A 26,791-nucleotide genomic window follows, 5' to 3' on the forward strand; every position below is an offset into this window, starting at 1 on the left:
TAATAATAATATCTATGTATTTAATAAAGGGTAGTAGTAAAATAGGAACGATGAAATATTCAAATAAAAAGGGTGGTGTTTCGGATTAAAATATAAATCGTGTTCGCTTGCAACAGATATAAATCGTCTCGCCGGTCTAAAAATTTATTAACAAAAGACCTGCTAATCAAGCCAGCCGTGAAAGAGATCAACAGTGCAAGGGGCTTAAAGTCGCGAAGCCGTGAAAAAAAGAGAAGGAAGGAGGGGGGATGTTCAGCATTTTCCACGCAGCACGCGGGGATTTGCGACGCGTCACATATCCGACGGCGCTGTTCGCGCAGCGTCGCTGTTTACAAACACGTCTAAAAAGGTATCGCGCGTCACTGTCAGATCGGGCCAGCGGGCTTCGCATGATTAAATATTCACTGGCCGCGGCATCTATACGGAGTCGCGTTATCCAATTACACCGCGCTAACATCACTCGTTAAAGCTTGCCCCCCGAACCGTGTGTGTGCGTGCGTTTGTATCGCCCCGGCCGACGTGCGCGCGAACGACAACGACGTTATTCGACCAGCCGCCCCACCCCCCTGAGTTTTTCCACGTTTTTTCCAGGATTTGTTCGGGCAGTTTTCGCGTTCGCGTCAGCTACGGCCAAAAGGTTCTGGTTTAAAAACCATGGAGTCTCGAGTGAAGGAAAAGCGAGCATCCCGGTGTGGCCGAGGCTCGAGCGCGCGCACCCGGAAACTTGCGAAAATAACGAAAAAGAGGGGAAGGGGAGGGGGGGGGGGGTGGAAAAATGCCACTTGAAGATCTCGGATAGAAGGTTCTCTTCCAGCGCGGCCTCTCTCGCCGCGTACTCGCCGGACCTTGCCCCCGACGGATTACCATCATTTCCGGTCTCTTAAAAAATCCTTTGAGCGCCCGGCTTCCTTCCACAATGACGCGGAACTTGCGAAAACTCCTTCGCAAATTGTTTCCCGGTAAATATTTTTCGGCGGCAAATATTTCGTCGAAAATGTCGACGCGCGCTCTGTCCTGGCGACAGCCAGTCTTTGAGGCAAGAATTATTTTTCGTCCGAAGTTAATTCAGTTTTAATGGAAAAATGAGAAAAATAGTCGTTTCCGAAGACAACCTTTTAACCGTTGTCTAGGGGATAATTCGTTGAGAAAACCTAGTCGTAACCGTGACCATGTAACTCTTAACTGACACTGGTTAATGCTTAAACAGTTTAAAAATTTTTAATAAAAAATAATCAACGTTAATGATTATTCGCGTGCAGGAGAAATCACAGCGGTTTCTCGCGGCGTAAAAGACAGTGCCCGTTGCCGTTTGACTGCCGCCTGACACCCATGGCATTCCATTTGTTTAATGGCGGCCGGGTGTCGGCTTACGGGCGCATTAATCCACAGGATACCTCCGGTTAATTAAGTGATAGGTAATTAGTGTGATTCAGTGGCTCGCGTAAATCTGATCAAAAGAGGTAATATGGGCCACTAACGTCTAGGCGCGGGTAATAATTGTCCAGGTGATTACGTATTCCCATAACGGGGTCGGTATGCGTCGGGCAACAACGATCCCGCACACAGTATTTTCGCCCGGCTCTATAAAACATCTAGGAATCGGACACGGAAATCGGCCCGGCTAAACAGTAACCGGCTCGTTAACTATTTAAACCGTCGCGTGGACGGAGGACCCGCGATTCTTTATTCAGACCCGTCGCTTCGGATCCGCTATTAAATGTCAAATATTTACGGGGGCCGGATCAATCTTTGCGATGGCCGGTGTGCGCCTTTTGTTCAACGACGTCGGAGCGTCGCGACGCTCCGACGGCGACGGAACGAACGGGGCGAGGCTCTCGCTTCCCGACGGGGTAGAGGAAGGCAATCTCGTCGGTAATTGTCCGTGAGCGGCGCAAAGATTGCGGCCAATTTCGGATCGTCCGTGCATAAGGAACGCCGCACCCCCTTTTTCCGACCACGGGAAACGCTTGACCGCGACGACGAAGACGATTGTCTACGGAAGGGTCGCTCTCGCATTTTCCTAGCTCAAACGGCTCGCCCCGAAAAGCTAACATTTTCAATCACCGCCGTTCGAGTGCTCCCCTTTTTCATTCCTGTTAACTTTGAAATTGGATAACGAGGATAAAACAAATTCAAATTTTTGACAAATTAGGACACCTCATTTTTCTTTCGTCCTTTTATCTCAACCACTTAGCTGCGTCAATTTATTTTGAGGATCAATTTTGTTATGTCCTTTATCGATCGCAATAAGTATAGTTTTGTCGATATTTGTTCTAGAATTACTTTAAATAAATATATTTATTATAAGATATAAAATTGCCATTTCCTTGTGACGTGTAACAGATTAATTCTTCAATTATCTTAACATTTCTAATGTATGAAATTGCGCCCGTTCCTTTTTCATCGTGGATGCTTAAAATCGGCGAACAATGCGAAACACGTACTCTTCTTCAAAGTCCGGAGTTTCCGTCGTCAATTAGCTGATTACTCGTAACAATCCATTTGGCTTTAAGAAATCTGCACGCGTCATAAATGCACAGAGATATCAGCGATTTAACAAGCGATTCTTTTATCGACGTTCTACGACCATTAGGAGAATTGTCTTCGAAGAGAAATGTCTCGACCACGCTCTCCCTCTTGTGTCCCTAAAACAATCATCCTATCGGCACTGGTTTAGAGAAAGAGAGACTTCCAGTATGAATCTTCTTTCATCGTGGCTGGCGAAAGGGTCTAACACGGTGTCGCTTTTCGGCCCTGTGTATCTTCGGTGCCTTTGTGGGAAACACGTATCTTCCTTCTACTGGAACAATGTCGTCCGACCTTTGAGAGCTGCGTGGCGCGAAGAAAGAAGGGATTCTCGGCGCGGCTCTTCTATCGATTTCCTCTCGTGTCTTCGAGCATCATCCGTTTCGAAGTCGTTCAGGCCGAGAGGAGGTTAATCCTCGTCCCACATACTCTACTCGGAATGGAATTAGAAAACAGTCGTCGCGCGAAAATCATCGCCGCCGATCTGCATGCAAATTCTCGTTGTCGTTAATCACTCTCGAAATATCTGTAGGAGGGAACGATTTCTTTCATCGACTCGAAACTCCCCTCCTGGGAACATGGAATAATGATACGATTTGTTTTCATCAGTATGCACCTCTGTTGCGTGTATCATAAATGCATAAGGATCCGCGGTCAGGTCATTTGTATCGCACTTGTCACCGGACTATAGAGATTCAGTTGTAATCAAAATTGGTAAGAGCGGTGCAAAATATATAATTGCTAGATTGGAGGTTTCTGTGTCGTTTATATAAAACAAATTGCATAAACATGAATTTTAGTTGATTTTTATTTCCGACAGGGAATCTGACGTCTCCGTCTCAATCGGTCTAAAACAGAGGAGGCGTTCGGCTGCAGCGACACGGTCCGGATCTTTGACGATCAGGTGGAATCTTTGGATAGTTAATGACCCGGCGAATCCTGTGAACTTGGTGGTGGTCAGGACACGTAAACGGCGAGGTGCTCCGAAACGTTGTTACACAGCCCGAAATTGACTAAATGTTTCGGTCGAATGGATCCGTTTCCGCGCGCGGCAGGTGAGCACGTACGTCGAGAGCGGTAGAGCCAGCGAGAGAGAGAGAAAGAGAGAGAGATAGAGAAAGAGAAGTTTTGGCGCGGATCCAGAGCTCGGGGAAAAACCAGTCCGCGTACGAAACTCGACGGATGAAGTCGTCCGAGAGGAAGAAAGAGGAGAGACGCGCGGCCGCGACAAGCCAGGAAAACGATAGAAACCGGTGGATGAGGCGGCAGGTAAAATAAATAAAATCGTCTTCCACGGGCTGCTCGTCCCGATAAAACAAACGCGCCGCCCGGAAACCGGTTCGAATGCAGAGGATTTGATAAACGCCCCCGATATCGTTCGAAATAACAACACTGTCCCGGAAAACACAACCAAAGCCGCGATTAGATGTTCCCCATGCACCGCGTAGGCGGCTTATCCTCTCCGCGTTTTTCCCCGATGCTCGGGCGAATTTTTCCTCTCTTGTTCCGCGTTGACCCTCTTCCTATTTACTTTAAAGGATTACGTAATTAATTTAGCTCGCCGAGTGCGGTTTAATGGGTCCCGAGCCGCCGGCAAAAGCTTCAAAAAGCTGCGGGACTTCTGTTGTTCGCCCTCTTCCGGTCACCTGATAAATTTCTAACGACCTTCGGGTCGCCGCGATTTCTAACGCTTCGAATCTGTGCTTCGGCCAGCCCCGCGACTTTCAGAGATTTCGAAAGGGATCCACGCGAAGAATATCTTAGCGCAACAACGACGAGAAAAAGTGCTAAACAATTTTCTTGCGGCCGGCTCAGACTTCAAGAAAATTTCAATCTCAAGCGCCAGGAGAGAATCTGCCATGCACAGGCGGAGCGGTCGATCTTCGTGCTTGGATTTTCTCGAAAACGAGAGACGTTCTATGAAACAAATTTATTGCACGGTTCAGTTTTCAACGGAGATTACGCTCGTGTGCGTTTCTTTTATAAGTTTCGACGATTTACTTGGGGGGAAAATTGCTTTGAAAGCGAAGAGCCTCCGGAGACGATAATCATGATTATCTAGAATCTAGAACACTCGAATCTCAGAAATAATTCATTCCCGTTTCTCGCTTCAATTTTTCAGGAGGAATAAGCACGTGTACAGTTTCGCTAAGAATTTCAATGATCGACTCGGGGAGAATCGTCTCGAAAATCAAGCGAGACACGGAGCATCGACGATCTTCATCGCAAGGAAAGTGATTCGAACAGTGCCGGTTCTGGATAAGTCGAAAGATAGGAATCGGAGACCGGTCTAGGAAGCTAGCAGAAAGCCAGAAGAAGGTGAGAAGTAGAACGATAGTTCTACCTAAGCCGGCCTAATCTAGTTGGAAGAGTCCAAAGATAATTGGAGGACGTGGGAGCGAAGATCGAGCGCCGGTAGGTTCCTCGGATCTCCCCGTTCAGGTACCGTCGGAGATCGAGAGAGAGAGAGAGAGAGAGAGAGAGAGAGAGAGAGGGATCGGCGGGAGAGATCCGTTGGAGCGCGTTCAGCCGACTTTGGACGAAAGTTTCGGGGATCGTTTTCGGGGCTTTTCAGCCGTGGAGTCGGTCGAGTAGAAGGCGGGCGAAGTAGACGGGCAGAGAGCGGATAAGCGGCGGAGGACGGACGCAGGCGCGTGGTCGCGCCTACGGGCCTCGGTTCTCGGATCCAGGTATCGATTCGGCTGTCTTACAGGCTCCTCTCCGAGGCCCGATGAATAAAAATGACATGCTAACGAGCGTGGTTCAGCCGGCTGAAACTAACTCCGGTAACGCGCGAGAGCCGAGCTTCGCCGCGTCGTGTTTCGTTCGTCGCCGCTTGGAAGCGGATCCCGCGCGCGTTCCGCCGCTGCGGCGGTGTCTTCCGGAACGGACGGGGGAGAGCTTTCGGTAACCGGTCTCGGGAAACAATCGGAGGAGGAGCACACCGAAACTGTCTCCTTCGAGCCACCGGTGCGATTAATATTCGAGCGGATCGTTCGAGCGGAAACGGTTGAATCCGTCTACGCGGCGGAGACGCGCCGCGCGAAGCTCTTTTCTTCTCGCGCGTCGCGAGACGACCGTCTCTCGGTATCGAGCGCGTTATCCGCGCGAGAAACCGACGCCGCCCCGACGGCAGAACTCTGCCTGAAAACGCCCGTCTCCGTGCGATCGCGAACTTCGGTCCCTTCTTCGGAAAATTAACGCCGTGCGAGGAATAAATTGACGCCGGTGCGTCGAACTCCGAAGAATTCCATTGTTCCTCGTCGCCGACGGATGTCTCCGCGGCAGTCATCCGACACCGCGCGTGCAACCATGCCGGGGGCCTTGCTCGATCGGCGATGCTCCCTTCGGCCCGCGCTAATTGCGGACACTGATTTACGAGGCTGGATTTCGATCGAATAACTGCTTTATTAACGCTAAATCTACCGAGTCCTGAACGCAACTAATGCACATTGTTTTATGACAATAATAGGATCGGGTTTATGGAAGCTCGATACGAAATACTCGGAGCATGTATTCTATTATATTTGCTCCGATACGACATCTAAAAATTTCTCATGGAAACGTTTTAATAATATCAGGTGTTCTAATATTAACACAGTAAAATGATCTCTGATGGGTCTTCATTTAAATGTCTTTTTCACAGAAGAAGCTCGGACTTGCCGGGTACGACGGCAGCTTTCCGTGCCTAAAATTAGACCACCCGTGCTTGACTTAATGCATCGGAGGAAATATCGTCGTAAAGTGTCGGTCGTTTGCAAGACGTTCCCCGGAGGACCGCCGCGCTCGAAAATATTGCCGAGAAAGCGGCGCGGAGGATGCTCGATGTTGAAAAGCGGCCGGTAATCAATGAGAAAGGAAGGTTGATCCTCTTTCCGCGGAAGGGTCTTTCGCGACGCCCGCAACCGGGATGATGCGCGCAGTGTCGAGCTTTATTGGGATCCTTGTTTCGCGTTGTTCCGGTTAGGGGGACGCTATAAATGCATAAACATCTGCAGTCTAGACTGATAACGACGAGAGGAGAGGAGAGAGGGCGCCTGTTTGATCAGTCGGCGCGCGCCCGGGTTTGCAGCAAAAGAAGAAGAACCAAGGAGCGGCAAGAAAGAAGAAAGCATTCGGGAGAGCAGCGAGCGACAGCATCAAAGGAAACAGTCGGATATAATTGGTCGTTGATTCGAAATTGAAATTCCTGTTGCACAAAAGAGTTTTCCGTTGCCCCGAGCCGAGGTTATTTACGTATTTATTATCATTAATTGCGATCGCGTCCGCGGATCGCGAAACCCTTTTTCGCGTACGGGACGACGGGGCGTGTATCATTTGGCTGGCCGAATTCGTTCGTTGTCGCGACGACGTCTCCTACTCCGCGTCGAGTTTAACGGCACGCGAACGGCGTTTGCTTGCACGCCGACGGGAATCCGACTCCGAACCAGCGGAGAGAATCGTTCCGCTCGTGTAATTAAATCCCCTTAATTGCCGGCGGATTGGCGCGCTCGAACGGGGGCCGACGTAAGTCTCCTCGGCTAGGACGAAACTATACTATACAGAAGACTTTCTTCCACCCTAATTTTCCTTCCGACGGGCGTTCGAGATCGAATGACCGCGACGACGTTCCCGCGAGACACAACCGACGGAGGGGGGGCAGCACCCACACCGTGTGCTCTCTACACTTCTAATTAGACCGTGGATCTTTCTGGAAATTCAATTCGCGAGCCCGCTATTTATTTTAATGAACGTTTTCAGTGGCCAAAGAAAAGCCAGCTTTTTCCGCCTTTATTTCGACGGACCGCGTATAACAGCGTTTGCTATAAGCGCATAAAGACCCCCCTAGCGCCGTGGTCTGAGCAGAATGAATCTCTTAGTCGGCGAAATGAAATTTTCCCGGTGCTCCAATTGCTACAAAATAAATTTCGCGGAGCGTAAAAGCGACTGAAAAAATCGCGGGGTGACCCCCCGGCGCCCCCCTCCGCGCGAACATGGATCGCGACGGAGTTAATAGCGCTTCTGCTAAGCAGTTTATTAGCGTCGCGACAACCGAGCACGCACGGAGGCGAAAACCGGTGTGTTCCGTCGGCCTTTCGAAACAGGGACACGCTCGACGTGTCGGATTAATCTCGGTCGTTTTCTAACAAAACTTTTAACATCCCGCGTGTGTCTTATTTTATGCGCCAGATTCCAGTTGAAATATTAACGCGATCTACAATTTTATAAAAGTAACACGTGTCCCCTGGTCTTTGTATGGAAATCGTTGCACCGGTTAACACGCTCCCCGCCGTGTTCGACGAAGTGTCGTCGCGCTAGGTCGCGGATCTTTTATAATTACAGGCTAGTTGATTATACAAAGCGCGAGAGTTAAATAAGTATAGTATTCGTTCCTTTAATTATGTTAACGCGGCGAAAGCAACGCGACGTTTTTTTATAAATTCTGCCCGCGTGGTCGCAGCTCCGTATTCATCCATATTTTCCTACAATTTCGTAGATAAAAGATAGAGAAAAACATGGAACAATTTTCATCTTCAAAATCCGCAGCCTGGCTACGACCGATCACATTTCTTTCGTTAATCAGCCGGTAGATTTCTGTCCGGTATTTTGGAACGTTTAAAGGATATACGGCTACAACGAAGAAACAAATTAATTCACCGAGTCCGAGAAACTGGAGACGCGACAAGAAAGGATCCGAGATCCGTCATTGTCGCGCTGTCTCCGCGCGCGTTCCCTCGAATCCGGGGAATCCGGGCGACCCCGAGTAACGTTGTCGCAGCTCTTAGTCAGCGAAAGAAAATTTTCGTTCGCGGCGCGTTTCCAATAAAACGGCGGTTCCCGCGGTGGTGGTATGCAAGTTTCCGCGCGAGTTCGGTTGCGCGAGGCGGAAAAGATGAAGGAAGCCGAAGGGCTGATTAGGCATCGCGGAGGATCGCGGCTAGACAGAAGTCGGGAACGTTCCGTGGGTGGTTCCGTTGTGCGGCTGACACCGCGGATTAACATATTCCGGCGGCGGCGCGCGGCCACGTAGGGCATTGCAGTCACGCGAGAGAGCCCGCCCTGCTGAAAATCTTGCTGAAAGATTAGAGTTCCGCGATGTTCCGGTCGCCCCCCGTTCTCGGCTCCGCCGGCCGCCCCTCTTCGCCCCCCTCCGCCCGTCCGCCCTCCTCCTCCGGGCTCGCCTTACACGCGGAATACTGAATTTTTTATTTTCCCCCGGTACTTTTCCAATTACCTCGGACAGAACAGGGCCCGGGTGTCTCTCGTTTTCCTATTCTCATTTCGCCGGGGCGTTCTTTCGCGTCGCGTCCCGTCTCTCGTCCCACCAGATACCGGCGGCATGGAGGGACGAGAGAGAGAGAGAGAGAGGGAGAAGGAGAAGGGAACCGAGAGGAAGAGAGAGATCGTTGAAGAGAGCCGCGAGCGGATCGCGACGTCCGCCTCGAGTTTTGATTAAAACTAAACGGCGAATAAAAATTCCGCGGCGCGAGACTCTCTCTCTCTCTCTCACTCTGGAAACGCGATCCCGCGGGACTGCTCCAGGCGACCGCCGATCGATCATCTGCACCCACCGGGCCCCTTTTACACTGGAAAATCATCGAGCGCACGGGCAACCGTTAAATAACATTTTTATAAACGCTGCAAATTGCACAACCCCTTCGAATGGAACTGATAACACATTAATGCCGTTTAAAAACGGTATTGCAATTTGCAGTAAATGGTGTATGGTCTGTGATCAGAGATGTGGTCGCAGAAATTGGGTGACAGGGACATAAATATAGGTGAGAGCGATAGGATGATCCTCGGCACACGTGTTTCCGGCAATGCATCGGCCGGCGATCAAGGTTGGAAAGAATGGTTTTCGAAAAGAAGCATCAAGGGAGAAACTGGCGGAGAACGAAGATTAACGCGGACGTTCTCGAGGCGACCGGCAGCCTATCGAAGTGAAGTGGCCCCGCCGCTGGTGCTGCTGCTGCTGCTGCACGGAAAAAATGTCTTCGCCGGTGGTTCTGGCCGAGGGAAGTATAAAGTTCGGTCTCGAATCGAAAATCGATGTTCCGCCGATGCCTTCGCTAAGTGCCGTTCGGAGTATCGCCGCTTCTTCCTTGGAGCGAGTCGTTGAAGAATACCGAACAAACGAGAAAACGTCCGCGGGCCAGCCAGCCAGCCAGCCAGCCCAGCCCCAGCCACCTTCAGACGATTCTTTATCCTGGCTGGGAGTGCCATGCCGGTGTCAAGGAAGCTACCACTTCGGGATCGTTCCTCTGGACGCGTGGGATGACGGATCCGGGTTGCAGCCGCGGCGGCGGCAGCTTCGAGCTCTCTTTGTCTCGGAATTTACTATTCATCTATTGTTTGTTCCAGACCCGAGTGCGCCGGTCAGGCCAAGGAACACATTTTGTGGATTAACGCTCGGACGGCGGACCCCTCCACGAGAATGTTACCGCTCCCAGCCTGTAAGGATTTTTTTATATAATTATTATTTTTCGAACACGGTTTTCGCAGCACTCCTAAACACGATCATTTTCTTTTTTTTTTTAGATCGTAACGAAACATGGAAAAATGGAGATTAAAAAGGTAATATAATATTTGCATGAAATATATATATGTAGAATAGTCTGGCGTGAAATTATCACTGTCAAAAATAACTCGCTGCTTCGTTGCTCCTACCTTGCATAATCTTTAATTAAAATTAATTATTTCTTCAACTAAAATTACATTCGAAGGCACCGTTAACGATTCGAAATATTTTCGGAACCCGATCCGCGGATCCCGCGAGGCTTCTCCGTCGTGTTCGCCCAGTTTTTTCGAAACCCTTCGGCCCTTCGACGGCCACCACGAGCGGCCAAGGACAAGAAGGAAGCCGTAGAACTGCGGAACGCGGCCGTGGATCGCGCGAGCGAGCGGAGTCGCGGCGCCTCGATGATTCCCGCTCGTCTCGTGGAAAAACCGCAAGCAAGAAGACGGAGTATCCTCTAGCCGACGCAGAGGAAGACGCCTCTGCTAAACGAGAGAAAGAGCCGGAGATAAGAGCGGAGACGCGTTCATCGATCTCGTAGGGAAGCTCCGTGGGGATCGGGGACAATTACAAACCGCGATACATCTCTTTGCCGGCGGCAAGAAGCCGACCGTGTCTCGACGCTGTACAGTGTGATATTTCGATAATCCAGGGAAACTTGATTCTCCATAATTATTTCTTTATCATTTTTTATTAGCAAGAATATAGTTACTTGGAATATTAATTTAATATAATTTTCAACATAGCTTTTCTATATATATTTTACTTATAATTTCCGTGTCACGTTGGAAATGATTACGTTGTATATCAACCAATAAAATACAATATAAATAAAATAAAGTGGGGGACATTTTTGAAGGCGCAATTCTATCTCGGAATTAAATCCTGCCAAGTTGTCGAAATATCGCACTGTTCGGTGGTCCGAGGGTGGTCCGTGGGTAACCCGAGGGGGAGCGGACTGTCCGGCACAGCCGACCCAGGCCACCAGCCTTCTAATAAATTCATATCCACCGGTTTACGGCGGGGGGGATTAAGGAAACGTCTTGACCCAGAAAACGCAACGTCGACGACAAAGCCGGCTGCTCTCTCTCCGGTTCACTGCTCGCGATTCATTATACGGTGAAATTGCTCGTAATCACGGGGAAACAGTTGCACAATGGGAGGTACCTGTTGTGTTCACCGGTGGGAGAGGGGAGAACGGCAGGATTCTCTTTTTCCACCGGGTCTCTGTCTGTATACGTGGGATCGCGTGATTCATAGGGACGATGCATCACGCGCGCGGCAAGCCCGGTCCAATATAGTGCGGACCATACCGTCGCCTCGTGTCCGATCCGGCTCGATCCGATCCGATCCGATCCGAAATAAAGGGCTCTCCATGTATCGAAGATCCTGCCCCGAGGGCTTTGGTTTTGTCAGCTTGGCAAGCAAGACGAGGAGAGACAGAGAGAGAGAGAGAAAGAGAAAGAGAAGACGCTGATAAAGAGAAGGAAGACAGATGAAAGCAGAATTCGGCATTATTCGGATTGTATCGAATAAATATTTCTCTAATATAATTTTCCGAACGAATTTCTTTTGGTCGAATATTTTATTCGAATAATTCCGTATTGACGAAACAGACCGAAAGAGACAAGACTTATATTGGTCGCTTTTAATTGAAATCATACGTCGGCTGAAATAGCAGAGATTGCGAGTAAATTTGCTCTGCATTATTATGCTTGGAAACGCAAAGACCTCGCGCTGCGATAGTAACAAAGATGTGATGAGAACGCTGCTTCTTTCGTCGGACACAATCGCTTACCTCGTTTAAGAAAAAGCAACGCGGAACGAGAGAAAGGAATTAAATGGAACTGTGTTAATTAGCGAATTGTGTTTCACGACGAAATATGAAATGCGATTGAAATACTGAACGGTATAAAAATATCACGCGTTCGAACAGAAAATCGATCCTCGATTATTTCGATTTGCTCGCGGTAGCCGTTGCAACGCGGAGAGGTCGGCCTCGTTCGGGCAGAGTTCAACGGACGCTCGTCGCCGGTTCGCCTCGCGTCTAATCTAACGACGAAGAAGCCGAGCGAAGATCGCAGAGAGACCCGCTATACTCCACGGTGGTGCTACTCGTCTCTCCCGAGCATCTTTTTCCGATGCCGAGCAGCGTCTTTCTTCGGGCTTTCCTGGAAGAGAGGGAACCGGTCGAGCACACACCGTTCGCGAGCCGCGCGAAACGGCCGACAAGGAATCGCGCGCGCGGCGACCTCTCGAACCTCGCGCCCCCCGCCTCCGCATCTCGCCAATTTTCTTCTCTCTCTTCCGCTCGTTACTTCTTCCGGCTGGTTAGAGGAGACTTTCATCCACCGGTTCTCTCGCCGAGGACAGGTGGAAAAACCGGGAGAACGATGCGTGGCCGCGCGGTCACGCTCGTTAGCCGCGACGGGGGTTGCACCGAGCGTCCCTCGCCGCGCCAAGCCGAGCCGAGCAGAGCGGAGGCCGGCAAGAACCGCGAACAAAGCGACGACCCTCGTAAATAACGCACCGGCTGGCGACACGCGTTTTACACGGCGAACGCTTCCTCGGCTTCTTGCCCGCTCATCGGCGGTAACCGCGGCGACCTGTCCTCTGTGTCTCTTTGTTCTAGGCGGATATTCCGCGGGGTTCGACGGCGTCCGCGATGACGATCTCTGCTCGAAACGGTCGTCCAAACAATTGTATAATTTTCTTGGAAGCTTCGTGGGATCTTTGACGATAAGCTCGCGAGATGCACGTATTCACAAAAGCAGGATGGAAGTCCCTTTACCTTTACTGGTCTTGATCTCTTTTAAAAATCAACAATAGTCCAAGAAGACGGTGTTCATTTATCTGAACAATAAAATTCTATTTTTCCATAGGTGATCGTGAGACTTATATCTGAATGTTATAACACATTCACCATTGCAAAAAGCGAGACGCGAGCGATGTTCGTCGATCGCCGCCCGTGTGAGTCCCAAGACCGGCGATCGAGGGGAAGCTAACAGCCGGGAGACCCATATCCGGAGATCGTATCGAGCATCAGTGTACGGCGAAAAAAAGGCATTAAACGATCCGCGCGAGGCTCTCTCATCTCCTCGTGGTTCCGCGACGCGCTCGTTTCTTCAGGGAGCGGGTAACCGCGGCGAGTAAGTACCCGGCGACAAGCGGAAGCGTTTAGCGAGCCATTAAAGTCAGCTGGCCGTTACGATAATCGAGCAAATCGATTTATATCCGGCCCCCCGACGCCGGAGAGAGGTCGTCGCGAGGAAATCCGATAAATTGATCCAGCTCCCGAGGCCGATGGGAGAGGGAGGGCAGCGGCCGGGACCGGTCGCCTAAACTCCCGACGGCCGGAACACCGGCCGGGAGCGATAGAGATCGCGGGGCCGGGTTTTCAATAAACCGTGAAACTCACGGCCGAGTTTTCGCGAACGGCGACGCTTCCTCTACGGGGTTCTTGCGCGAGATCGCGCGATAAAAATCACCCCTGTGCGAGAGGGGTTCGCGTTGCAGGAATTCGAAGGGAACCGTGACGGAGATCCACACCCTTGACAAACGGACCTGTAACGGACGCACAGTGGCCTGGCGACGCAGCGATCCGTGGCTAGCATTATTTTAGCTTTAAGGTTTCAACCCCTTGCTCTAGATATTAATTTCCTTTAAATCGAATTAGTATTCTGTTTCAATATTACATTCTATACAGTCATTGAAGAACATATAGGCGTACGATGGTGCAGATTAATTCCAATCGCTGCGACCCTAAAATAAATTGCAAGGGGTTGAAGTGACGATATACCGACTCGTTGCATTAGTCTCGATTAGTTTCATTAGTAATCGTACAGGGTAGCTTTATTTGCGCAACTTTCAACGATTCTTCTGTTAGCCTTCCCAACGTTGGAATTGTTCGATGTCGCGATAAGGGCCGGGGATGTCGTTGGTTCGTCGCGCTTCGGCGCTCGGAAGCCGCGCGAACGCACACCTGTCGTCCGGCACGCGTCCGTCGGGCGACCGTTAGCGCACAGGAAACACGGCCACCAGTGCAAGCCTGGAAAACCGTTGGCTCGATTAAATGCCGGCGAAACTGCCCTCTCGGCCCACACGCCCGCGACCTGCTCGCCGAGCCGAGTCGAGCGAGACGAAACGGCCGGAAAGAGGAGAAACACCGGCTTTAAACCTACGCTCTCCGGGCCGCCGAAACTTCCGAATCGCCTGACCGATGCGCACGGAGGAACCCTTTCTCCTTCATGCTTCTTGCGTTCCCGTGTTCGTTCCCCGATTGTGGGAAAACTTGGAACGAAGGCCGAGGAAAATTAGGGCGATGGACGTTTCTTGGCTTCAGCCTTGACCCGTCCGGATATCATTAACGCTTGTTACGTTACATATGCCCCTCGGACACCGGTCGAAGATCACAAGCTTCGTTCTATATTTGAACAAAATTTCGAACGTCGTTCGGTCCTGTTATCGGCTTTTTATTTATTTAGTAAAATAATTGCATTTTATTTATTTCGGTCACTTGGCGAAGATATCATGGTTTTATTTGTTTCAATTATTTGGCAAAGATATTGCATTTGATTCATTTAGGTCATTTAGCAAAGGTATTTTATCGATTTCAGTTATTTAATACAGTTATTGCGTTTTATTCGTTTCGATGATTGAAACCCAGTTATTGTTTTTTTATTAACTCCAGACATTCGACCCAAATTTTTGGATTCTATTTATTCAAGTCACTCGAAGAAGTTACGCGATATTAAAGGGCGCGCGAACGCTTCGGTCTGCCGCGCCCTTGCAACTTTTTGTTAGTCCCCGACGGTCGACATTCGTCCCGAAAGGGTTAAAGGAGCGAGCCTCTCTCAACTTCGCCAGACAACCCTATGAATTCTTAAATGGAACGTTAAGAGTTTTACGGTGCCTCTTCGGAATTAGCGATAACCCTACTTTCTTCTTGAGTGGTTGTTTCCCGGTGTCCCGACCCGGCCGCATAACGACGCCTTAACGCGCCGATGCCGCGACCCGTGTCCATAAACACGGCGAATGGACCCACCCTAGTCTTCCAGCAGCGATAACAGCCAAGATTTACCAGCGCCGTTAATCCTTTAACTGGACCAAGCCGCGAGTCCTAGCCGACTGCTCGATCCCCCCGCCATTCGTACGCGAAAATGGTTCGCCTGCGCGCCGACGAAATGGATCCCGTTTGCGAATAGGTCGAACGCTCGTAGATGCTCGGCATAAATTTCTGAGTCATTTCTTTGCCGTTGGTATGACCCTCGATCGACGTTGCATTCTTGCACAATTATTATTAATTTATGTAGCAGATATATTTATTTTGCTTATTAGATATATCTAGTACGCTTATTTTTCTATATATAATATGAATAATTATTATATCTTCTATGCATATTTATTACAACTACTATTTTATATTATATATTTATTTATTCATTTATTCATTTATTTATTTATTTATTATGTAAGCTGCACTGGTGGGTGAATTCTCCCTCTTCTTCTCGCTTTCTGTACAGTATCGTCGCACGCACAGTTTTATTGCATTCGCGTGACGGCTGTACAAAATCTCGTCTCTCGTCGTAACAAAGGTATCCTACACGTATACATGAATAAAACGATTACCATCGTTAATACGTTCCACCGATTGCGCTTCTCGGAACATTTATTCCCGGGGCACCGTCAACGAGCGAGAGGAGTGTACTCCTCGGATGTTCCCATAGAATTTCTTGAATCGATATTAATTCGGTGATATTTCTTGCGGCTGATGGTTTAACGGTGCTGCTGCTTATTCCGCCGACCGAGCTAAACCGCGAGTAATTGAAGAAGAGAGAACTGTCTTCTGTTTAGCCGCCGTTTAATGATTCAACTCTCTCTCTCTCCAGGGCTTCCGCGTTTCCTGCGTTATTAACGGGCGGGGTCGGAGAAAACCGGCGACGAATTAGCGTTATCGCGGCGTCACGTTTAATCAGCGTCCGGTTAACATCCCCCTAAATCTTTCAACGGAACCCCGGTTCCTTCTGCAACATTAACCCCGACGATTTCGCAGCCGATCGCGATAAACGACGCCACGTACGAATTAATCAAATAAAAGGACAGCCGAGACAAAGCAAGGCTTGGAAACAAGCTTGTCGGAGAAGAGTTCGCAACCCCCGGGTTCGATCTTCGCTGCGCCAGTTTATATTTTGGACAGGTGTGGGACACGACGGCACGGTGTCTGCTTTGTGTACGGTGGCTCGCAACATCGAGACCTCGTTGAATGCTCGAGGGAGAGAGACGCACTCGAAACGAGTCACCGGCAGCTGCGCCTCTTCCGTCTATCAACCGATACTCGACTTTTCCCCTCCTCCTCCTCCTACTCCTCGAAACGACGTCGGCGTCGACTAAGCGTCGAGGGGCACCGTCTTCTTAGATTCCCAGGGGCGGCGGTCGATCTCGCGCGGACCCCGCAGATCCGTATCAGGGGCCCCGGCGAGGGCAATCGCGGCGTCCGGTAGCCTCCCACGCGCCGCGTCGGTCGGAGGCCCCTCTTCTCGCCGCGTCTTTCCCGGAGTGAAACGCTTTTATTGCGAGGTGCTTCTACGGGCCGTGCGAACGGAAGCCTCCGTCACGGCTCGTCGAGTCGCCGTCGTCGAGGCCCGCCGGGCCCTGCGCCCGCGCGCGCGCGCGACCGTTGGGACCATCCTCGAGTCGCGACCACCGGGCCCCACCTGCGAGACCTTCCGCGGCAGACACGAGCTCACCTGACTTTCTGTGGGCACTCTCGCGCGACAGGTTACTGCGTCGATCTTGTTTTTTTTTTGCCTAGAGCGTAACACTGCCGTCCCATGAAATCATTATCGTTATTCATTTGCTTCTTACCTTCGCGCGGTGAACATTGTTTTTTTAATACATCCATAAACTCGGTAATTTCTGCAATTTATTCGCACAGTTTTTGTTACTCTATCCGCTTCAATAATATGATTTATTCGATCAGTTCCGACGGGGAAATTGTTTTCATCATTTTTATCATTTTCAGACGTGAAACGGGTCAATCTGGACTTCAATTAATTAGCGTCGGCACGAAGGCTTCAATTAATTAGCGTCCGCAGTGTTGGTACATACAATTTCGGACTAGACAACCCACCGCTCCGGTCTTTTCCGAGAGCACGGAGCTGCAACGCTCGTCGACCTATAATAGCGAGCCGGGCTGTCTTCAGTTTCGAGAATTGTTCGAGCCAGAGTTTTGTCGAAGTTGTTAAAGTGTTAGCGAATTAGACGAAAGGGCCTCCTTTGTTTGAACGTTTAACAAACGAAGCTCATTTCCAACTTCGTTCTCTTAACCACTTCGGTACGAGCGTCGACTATAGTCGACGGCCACAGATGAACACGCACAGCCGAGTGTCGACTATAGTCGACGGCCGTGATATGAACGCACACGGCCGAGCATCGACTATAGTCGACTGCCAAGAACTTTTGCCTTATCTCTACAATTGCAGTGTTTACGTCCAGAAATACACATAAATAAGCTTTTCTCGTCAAAGATCTGTAAAAGAGCAAGACGGATTCACTGTCGATGCACGAAGTAGCATGCGAATGGTGAGTGCCGGCTGTGGGCACAATTTCGTGGCCGATGCGCGCCGTACCGAAGTGGTTAAACGTATTCAATTTCCATACGGCATTTCGAGTCGTAAATATTTCATGTAACTCGTCGGGTTTAAGGTATCGTGTCACGCATATCGCAGGTGATAATTCGTTCAATTATCATTTTTACGATCAATTTAGGCTTCGATAGAAAAAAACATTTGTATCGATCACGTCGACACCGCATTGCGACAAAAAGTCCGCAGATACGAAATAAATTCAATCGTTCTTTAATCAGCGAACGTCGGCCGCTTGTAACGCGCGACAAGAGCTTATCGTTAATTCAGAAAAACAGACACCAAGCGATGACGCCGTTTATATCCATTGCGAAAGGCAGCCGATCCCGACGTATTAAAAATAGTCACTTCCGTGGGTCGGTGGTCGACGTTGCGAACGGGGTAATTAGCATATCGCGAACGGCGTCCGACAGTACGGTGAATAAATTATAAATATGTCCCCCGGTTAAATGGGTGGGCACGGTTTTTTTTTGTCTCGGGGCGCCTTATAAATATGTGTATTACGCTGATAAAAATGGCCGGATTCCGTTCGCCGGACAGTTAAAGAAAACGGTCTTTGTCCTGGCGCCACTCCATCTTCCTCGAGCGGTCGCAACAAAATTATCACGCTGTAAAGGGCCGGGGCAAACGGTGATGAATAGACCGCGCAGGATCACATTCCGGGGAAATAAAATTGTCTTGGCGCGGCTCACAAAAGACCAGGAGTTAAACAGAGAGGGGAAAAGAGGAGGATAGAGAGAGAGAGAGAGAGAGAGAGAAGGGGTTCGTTTTCCTCGGTCGCGATGAATTTAATGCGTTGGAATGGAAGCGCAAGACCGCGGCGAGTTTAATTGTGCTCTGTGTGTGTGTTTTTGCCGAGGCATCAATAGAACCGCATACAAATGTTCCCGGCGGCTCCTCCCGTCTGATGACGAGCGGCCGATTGAAAGAAGCGGTTTTACAACGAGCCTCGATGACAATTCGTTGTCGGACGCGCGTCTGAAAGCCCGTTCGCCGTTCGCCAACAAAGAGATATCCCCGTTGCCTTAAATATTCGAGGAGCGCGCCAACGAGAAATCTGCATGCGTATATAAAAAAAGAGAGAGAAAGCCCGGGAGAGAATCGCCAACATGCGAGAGAGCCTGGAACGCGCGGGAGGGACTTAAAAGGGAGCATCCGGCGCACCTAATTACCGGGAACACAAATAGTCGGTCGGGGGTTTATTCCGAGGACACTTCTGCGAAAGGTCCTGCTGCCCCGTCGCACAGTCGCCGGGAGATTGCAGTGAAATTTTACTTTCGCGGGAGCCGCATGAAATATTAATAGTCGGTCCGGGAACGAACGATTCGATCTGAAAATGTTTGCGACCGTTCGTTCGAGAAGCTTCCCTCCGCTGAGGTAGTATTCCGTTATTTCTCTTGTCGTTGACCCAGATGCATAGGCCGGCTTCCGATTTTCTATGTCCCTCCCCCGAACGTTTCGACCTAATAAACAGTGGAGGAACAAACACAAGGAATCGCCAATAACAAGAAGCATCGGAGCACAATGCGCGGTGGCTGGATGCGCGACGGCGAGGTCTCAAAGAAAACGGCAAATAGCCGGTGGAAGCACGACTAGAAACGAGCAACATTAATATTTTATAAACCTCGATTCGACCGTCTCTTTGAACTTCGAAAGCGCTCTCTTGAAAAATCGCGAGACAAATTTTCGGAAAATATGAAATTCGTCTCGTGGAAAATTAAGGAAGAAATATACGGGTAGGATAGGTGTACCAATTACAGTGCTTCCAGCTCTACCAATAATTTTCCTTAAACAAAATAAAATATTTAATTTCGAAACTTCGGCGGACGCTTTAACGGGCACAGTAATTGGCGCGCCTGGCCTAGTTAACGTTTCGGTCTCACCGTGGTGCCATTCGTTTCTATTCGCATCGTTTGTTAATAATAGTTAGCTGGTTTCACGCCGCTTTCGGGTGTTCCGAGGGCATAGCGGGGCGTTGAGAGTTCAAGGTTAAGTGGAAGGCAGGAGCAAATTAGCCAGATCTCGGCGATGGGAGATACGACATCGGCGGGCGAAAGTTTCCGTGCCGATCCGATGGGTTTCCTGCGGGGGTCCGCGGGGTCCAGGGGAAGGAGGTACTCGATGGGAATCTGTTGGATCCTCGGTTTCCGAGTTGCGCTCGCCGGCAATGGAACCGCAACGGCGCGCATCCCGCGTGGGAATTCCCGTCTAGGGGGTGCGGATCCGGATTAGTCGCTCGGCGAGGTCGAGGGGGGCAGAGGGCGAGAGGGCGGCGCACGGGCCGCCCCGTGTACAGGTCGCACGGGGGGCAACAAATTTCCACGGCGTTTCGGGAGAGCTTATTAAGCCGACGAGCCGAATCTTCGGGGCCGCGGCGAGCACTTAGCCGCCGCGCGTACTATCGGGCGCGACCTCAAAGAGCTTTTACGAGTCCTCTTCCTTCTTGCCCGTGCTCGCTCCCGTTAACGATACGCCGGGAACCACCCTAACGACCGAACGCGCGCGCGCTACCCGCCGGGACAGCGAGAGCTGGCTTTATTTATCGCGATAAGCGTTGCTCGCCGACCTCACGACCGTCTTACAAAAGGATTACGGCCCCCCCCCCCCCCTCTTCGTTCCATCACGCGGAAACTCGACCGCGCCCCCTGCGCCGATTCCTCCCTCGCGCCGACTGCTCCGACGAATTCGACACCCGATCTCTTATTCGCCCGATAAGCGCCACGCCGATCCAGTAGATACAAACGTAGATCCGGGAGATACTCGGATGCTGGGGGGATACACAGGGACCACGAGGCGTTTCCTCTCGTCCGGGGACGATAGGCGACGCTCCAAACGCAATATCGCCGATCGACCGCGTCAGCTTTTTCCAGCCAGCTGACCAGCCCGAGGATCTCGCCGGAAATCGAACCCGTCGGAACGGGGCGCTCTGTTCATTTGTTTACTCGTTTAGTCGGTCGCGGAGTTAGTTAACCCTCGGGTACAGGGTTATTTTAACCCGCGAGCGACGAATCGCCTCGCAGACTTCATTGTGAGTTGACATGACCCTGCATTCGCCTTCCTTCACCATGTTAATTTAAACACAGTGTATCAATTTATTCGCACATTTGCCGAGAATTGTGGTGGTTATACATTTTTTTATTTGTTTCTAGCATGGCGAATTCCGGTGTCGAATAACCTGCTAATTAAGACGAATGGGGTGCCAGTTGATTATCATCTGCTTCTTCGTGCTCGCAGCAAACGGATAACAGGCGCGGTTAAGTGCTGACTGAGACGGTGACGTTGACTACTGCATCAAACTTTGAGATAACAAGCCGTCTGTTGATCGTGTCTAGGATGATACCACCGGCCGCCGTTTTAGTCACTCGTATTACTTCCGACCAGCTGTAGATCTTCCGACTAGTTGCAGCAGTGGAATCCGTTCTACTTTGCACGTAATATGAGGCTCGTCAAAGCGGAATATTACGTTCTATTGCGACGATTAGGGTAAGTTTATTTATTTATCGTAGGAATTTAATCAAGGAATAATATCAAGCACACGAACTTTAGGTCAACGGGTCATCCGGGTCACGGCGAGCCTCGGTGTCCTACTCTAATAATGATCCCGGCCGCTGTATTTAGAGGAGTAATTACAGAAAGTTTCGCAAGCGAATTCGCGAGATTTTTCGCGGAACTTGTTACTCGAGGCAAGAAGATCGTGCCGATTGGAGAAGTTCCCGTCCGAAGGGAAAGCGTTCTCTAATTGCATCGAGGGAGACGAGGGCTCGTCTTCTCTCGCGGGGGCGTTTCGAGAAGCGTAGAGGATCGTAGACGATCGCAGAAGAGGAGGAGCAGGAGCGCGACGGTACTAGGCAGCCGACGGGCTGATCGGTGACTCGCGAGCGTTTGACTCTCCCTCTTTGAACGGTTCCCGAAGATTCTCCATCCCGATCGGGGATTCCCAAGGGTGAATCGAGCTCGAACTTCGGATACTTTGGATACGTCGTGCCGGCGGGGCTCGGTTGGCAGGCAGGTCGCCGAGAATTTTTACACGACGATAGGGAGCCGTGGAGGGCCCGAGGCGGGGCATCGCGGCCCGCCGCGGGGTCAGCCAGGGTCCTCCCCTCCCGATCGAGTATGCAGGCGTCGCGGAAACTTTTCCAATCGAGCGGAAACTTTGTTCTCGTAATTAAAGCCGGGCGAATACTTAATGGACTCAGCGCCGGCTGATCGATCGCGTGCCCCGCCCCCCTCGGGTTCCCATCGACTCTGCTGTCCTCGGGCCTGACCTTTGCCCCGCCGAAAAGCGGTCGGCTGGCTGGCTGGCTCTCTCTGTCAAGGCCGAAACCGCACGGATCGAACAGAGCCAGCGATTTCGGCGTCGCGAGCGTACGGCAACAGCCGGCTAGAGCACCGGCGGAGAGAAGTTTAGCTCGCGTATCACGCCGGAGGATAACGGCGCTCGGAGAAGTCTAACGAAGAGACGTCTGGGGAGCTATTTCACCTAATTTAACTGCGCGAGAGAGAGAGACTCCCGCTCGCGGGGCTGGGCGGAGGCCACGCGCGCGTCTCTCGGGTCCTCGGGATCGCGGAGGAGCGTGATGCTCTCTCGCGCGAGTCGTTCCGCGACGCAGACGTCGCTCGCGGGGGAAACGAGCTATCCGGTAATCGACGCCGTCGAAGCCCGCGGTGTGCGAGACCAGGAATTTATACTCCCCCGGCCAATAAAAGAAAATAAGCTCCGCCTTTTAGTGCTCGCCCGTTCCCAAGTTCTCGCGCCCGAACCGGATCGATTGATAAACTTTTCGAGCCACTCGTATCGCTCGAACGAGAACTCCCTCCCCCCCTCTCTCTCTCGCCAACCTTCTCCACCCTATCGAAAAAATATGAAACCTGACGCTCCGCGATAAAACAATGCTTTTTGCTCCCGGATCGCAGGCGGGCGCGGACCGAATAGTTCTCGAGACCGCGGGAATTTCGGGGGGGAAAGTGTGTTTTCCTATACGCTCGGAAAAGGGGATTCTACGTTCTCGTTGTTCTACTTTCGGCGAATTGGGTCACACCGGATGCAGCCAGCGGTTGCACCATGGGGGTGGTCGGTCTCTGGTTTTGCGTTGTAGGACCCTCGGTTTTAGAGGCACACACGCTCCACGTGGATTCGTGTTCCGTAATCCTACATTCTTTCAAAATTGTTGCTTTTCCACGGCAAAGCCCCCGTCCGGAGCAGAAATATTTTTTGATTCCGGATTGTTTTAATTACCGACGAAAAATTTTAGTTTAGGAAAAAATCTGCTTTTAAAAACCCCGAGTAACACATAATACTATTTTTAAAAATGCCCGATTTATGATTAATTCTAGATCCTTAGTAAATTATTTATTTTATTCACGGGTTAAAACAACCCCTTTGAAAAGAGTGCAAATATTTCTTTGGTTCTTATCGGTTGATGTCTTCAAACACGGTTAAAAACGTGACGGTTTAGTACCTACCAGAAACTGTCAGCACCTTCTTTCGAGTTTCACGTTTCGCAATGAATTTCGCGGTCTCCGTGAATCCTTTATTTCACCGAGAGTTTTAAAAACCACCCTCGAAGGTACGCGCAAATATTTGGTCGCGTTTCCTTGCAATTACACTCGCGAAGAACAGTCAAACAGCGGCTGCAAACTGTCGCGGCGATCTTGCTCCATAAACAGGCCCGCGGTGTACAACCGAGAGAGAGAGAGAGAGAGAGGAGGAGAATAAATATCGCGCAACCAGATTTGCAGAGGGGTGGCATCATTGCACCGGCGGCAGCTCGAAAAGCAGCGCGAACGAATTAATAAAAAGCGCAAACATCCCGGCTCCGGGGATTCCCGAGTGTCTAGAAGATACTTACAGGGATGGGGGGTGGGGTGGTGGTGGTGTGTACACAGGTTGTATTCCTTTCAAGACGTGGTCGGGTTTGAAAGGGGGTGAGGCGCGCGGGGTGTTCGGGGCGGGTTCCCGAGGATTTATCGCATCGGCACTCTTCCGGCGGATCGGAGGCCGCGCTCGGTAGTGTCCCTTCCGTAATCCGGGGGCCGGTTCGGCGCGGCGCGGCTAGAGCGAGACCCGACCTTTCGGCCGGGGGGCAAGAGTCGACTCCTTAATTAATGGATGGAAGTAATTAAGAAGCGGGGAATCTCCCGCGGGGTAGTCGACGCGCGCGGCCCCCGTGTCCCATGGAGCGTACGTGCCTGCGTCTCGGGCCGTGTTCCGCGCGTCGCATATTCGCGTAACTCTCTCGGAAGTAAAACTTGTCCCAACCCCCGCCCGTTTCGGACCGTCCTTGCGGCCCTTCGCCGGGGATTTAGGGGGCCCCGGGAAATATTCAAAGAAGAGAGCGCCGGGCCGCGGACGCGACTTTAAGTAAACGAATAATCGAGTGTGTGTGTGGTGCCCAAATCTAACCGATTCGGAATTTATTAAAGGTCTGAGGAGAGAACCGACCGAAGAGAGAAGGCACGACGACGAAGGGGTTTTTGTCTCGGGCCGGAACGTCTCGGCAGCAGGTTCGCGCCAAGCCGGACGGAGGACGAGGCGGGACCCGAGAACGTTACACGGAGAAGGACGGAGGACGAGGACGCGGCGCGGCGAGGCGGCAGCCCCGGAGCCTCGGCAAACGGAATGCCGTAAATCTCATGTAAATTCGGGCCGCCGCTTGATTTGCAAGCACAATGCCAGACAATTGTACGGTCTACCATCGAGCGGCCGGATGCGGAGTCTGCGAGTTTCTCCGGTCTCCCTGGTTAACTTCTCCCGTAGACCCTCTCTCGCTCACTCCATTTCCCTCTCGCTCTCCCACTGACTTCGTATCCTCCACGCCATTCCTCTCTATCTCTATCTCTTCGCCCCTCGTCCACCGATACTCCGTTCCGTTCCGTTCCGTTCACGTTCACGTTCACGTTCAGGTTCCTCCGGCTTGTCTACGAGAACGCGTGTCTGAACGCTTTAACGATCCTCCTCGCTCGTCCTCTCGCGGTCCTCTCTCCTCGCCCTCTCTCCTCCACCTCTCATCATCGTTCCCAGCGTTCTTTCCTCCGCCGCCTTAGCTCCTCCCCCTGTTTGCCGGACCGCAAAGTGTCAACGCAAACTCCAATTTTTGTAAACTATTGGAGCGGAATTTTATTCCCCGTAGCAATCACTTTCGCGGCGTCTACGCCAAACCGAACTGCACTGCTCGGTCTCTCCGTGGGTCTCTTTGAAATGGAGGTTTTTGCGCACTTGTGGCATTTTTTAACGAGATCATCCCTTTTCCCGGGGAACTTCGTTCTCTTTCTCCTCGGGCTGGCGTGGCAGGCGGCGGGTGGCGTGTTGCCTCGGATCGGTTTAGGGTCTTTGTAACATCGCCATCCGGAGAACTCGATTCGCAGAGGTCGGGGGGAGAAGTAGACTCCGATCCTAAAGGATATAGATTAACTCTGTCGAGAGCAACTCGGTAACGCCTACCCGATGTACTCTCGCCTCGTAGAAAGAGCCGTCTTCCGAAGCTATTATTTTCGTAGGGTACGAGGTCTCGGTTGATCGCGAGCTTTCTCTGCGCATTGGGTTTATCGGGTGCAACGAACCGCGTCTAATTAGCACGCTCTATTCTATCGGGAAGAGATTGTCTTCGTCTCTAGAAAGTACACGCGGAGCTCAGTTTTCTATATATTTTATGTACAAGTTCTGGGTTAATCGCAAAGTTCTGTTCGTTAGCTTTAGGAAGAGCAACGAAGAGGCCCACTTAGAGTACTGAATCTCAGACAAGCTATAATCATTTTCTGTCTTAATTTCGATCAGAATCGAAGGTTACAACGGCTTTTTTTTAACGAGAGCGGCGAAGCCACGCCCACTTCGTCTAACCAATTGCCTAACCCAATAAACATATAGTCTTCTATTAATGATCAAAACTTCGAATGAAAACTCACGGTTTTTCATAGCTACGTTTTCGAAGAACGTATCTGCCTATATGAAAAAATCGGCCAATGGTAATCGAGACCAGATGGGACCCGCCTACTAAAACAATTGTCTCCTCCTTCTAGATCGCGTTTCTGCCCCCTGTGACATATTTGGCTCGAGGAGAAGCCGCTGGGAGCAGCTAGACGAAATCATGCCTAAACGCGGGCAGCGTGTCCACAGCACGTGACAGCTCTGTTTCAAACGATAGACGAGCTCTCTCGAGAGAGGACCAGAGAGAGAGGGAGAGAGAGATCGAGGCCTGGTTGTTGCGACTCTCGACGAGCGGGCTCTCGCGGGTCACAAAACACGCTCTCTCTGTCTCTCCGGCCGTCTATCATTCTCTCCGGCCAGCCGGTTCCGGTTTTTCGACGAAGTATTTCACGCGAATAAAGAGGATCCCACTCGCGGCAGGATTTACTGGCCGAACAGAGCCGCTCGTAAAACCGCGTGGCCGGGGCCGCGTTAACGCAATGGAAACCTGGACCCGCGGCCAGAGGGTACATCTGTCCGCGGCCGGTGACGTGCTCGCGGCGAACGCGGCGAAACCGGCGACCACGAATCCACCCACCATCGGAATGCGAGCCAGTAATTCACCGGGCGGCAACGTTTCAACCCGGTGGTGCCTGCTGCTTCCCGCGGACATCATATCGCGAGGACTAGTACCCTATGGCTACTTTGCCACCGCACCGCCAACCATTTTCGGAGGCCGCCCGGGCACTCGCCGCTCTCGGCTCTCTCGGCCGGTGACGAGCCAGTTACCGCGGACGTGTTCAGGGTCGGCTATGCCGGGGTTAGTCGCGCCGGGGATCGTTTGCTCGGCCTGTTAAACCCCCGACGAGTTAACTCGTCGTCGACTTTTTACCGTCGACGGGCCACTTCTACTTCCCTCTCTCGCCTGCCTGCCGGAACTCTAGGACACCCGGGTCTTTATCATTTCGAACGGCGGCGAGGGGACTGTTCTCTCGGGGTCTGCGACCTATCGGCGTTTTCTCGCTAGCTGGAACTTTATGGACGACAGGATATTCGGCTCGGATTAATTAGGATTAGTGTCCGGAGTGAAACTAGTCTCTCCAAATAATCGGGAAACATTCCTACGAAATTTTCTCTCCGGGGTTACAAGACCGGTGTAATTATTTCGAGGTCCGCGATCTATCGGAAATTTCGGGTTCGCTGGCTCGGCGGGTGAACGAT

General features: G+C 51.2%; 2 protein-coding genes across 8 annotated transcripts in view; both read left to right on the forward strand.

The window, feature by feature from the left end:
* Window positions 1-3,388: 3,388 nt before the first annotated feature.
* Window positions 3,389-23,493, forward strand: LOC144469708 (uncharacterized). Of its 5 annotated transcripts, none has more exons than XR_013494035.1 (7): window positions 3,389-3,795; window positions 4,649-4,845; window positions 6,173-6,753; window positions 9,871-9,962; window positions 10,048-10,083; window positions 20,817-21,150; window positions 21,214-23,493. XR_013494035.1 is itself a non-coding variant. In XM_078180247.1 (4 exons), exons 1-3 carry the CDS (start codon window positions 9,498-9,500, stop codon window positions 20,847-20,849), a joined length of 534 nt encoding a protein of 177 aa, XP_078036373.1. In that variant the 5' UTR covers window positions 9,178-9,497; the 3' UTR covers window positions 20,850-21,150; window positions 21,214-23,493. The 5 variants fall into 5 exon arrangements, 1 of the variants encoding a protein (XP_078036373.1); XR_013494037.1 differs by having other exon boundaries at window positions 3,389-3,581; XR_013494036.1 differs by lacking the exon at window positions 6,173-6,753.
* Window positions 23,494-23,606: 113 nt separating this feature from the next.
* Window positions 23,607-26,791, forward strand: part of Ed (hemicentin protein echinoid) — a 101,726-nt gene continuing 98,541 nt past the window's right edge. Inside the window, exons 1-3 of one of the 3 annotated variants that reach the window (XM_078180244.1) lie at window positions 23,607-24,028; window positions 24,091-24,302; window positions 25,684-26,782. The gene's annotated coding sequence lies outside the window, so the exon portion shown is untranslated. The remainder of the gene's footprint in view (window positions 24,029-24,090; window positions 24,303-25,683; window positions 26,783-26,791) is intronic. The other 2 variants (XM_078180243.1, XM_078180246.1) reach the window with 2 other exon arrangements.

Source organism: Augochlora pura, chromosome 5 (assembly GCF_028453695.1).
Source record: "Augochlora pura isolate Apur16 chromosome 5, APUR_v2.2.1, whole genome shotgun sequence".
NCBI lineage: Eukaryota > Metazoa > Arthropoda > Insecta > Hymenoptera > Halictidae > Augochlora > Augochlora pura.

Excerpts from the sequence above, each read along its gene's own strand:
- LOC144469708 (XM_078180247.1), top strand. The coding sequence starts at position 9,498 with ATGTCTTCGCCGGTGGTTCTGGCCGAGGGAAGTATAAAGTTCGGTCTC. Across the intron at positions 9,963-10,047 it reads AATGTTACCGCTCCCAGCCT|ATCGTAACGAAACATGGAAA; the intron begins GTAAGGATTTTT and ends TTTTTTTTTTAG. Across the intron at positions 10,084-20,816 it reads GAAAAATGGAGATTAAAAAG|CATGGCGAATTCCGGTGTCG; the intron begins GTAATATAATAT and ends ATTTGTTTCTAG.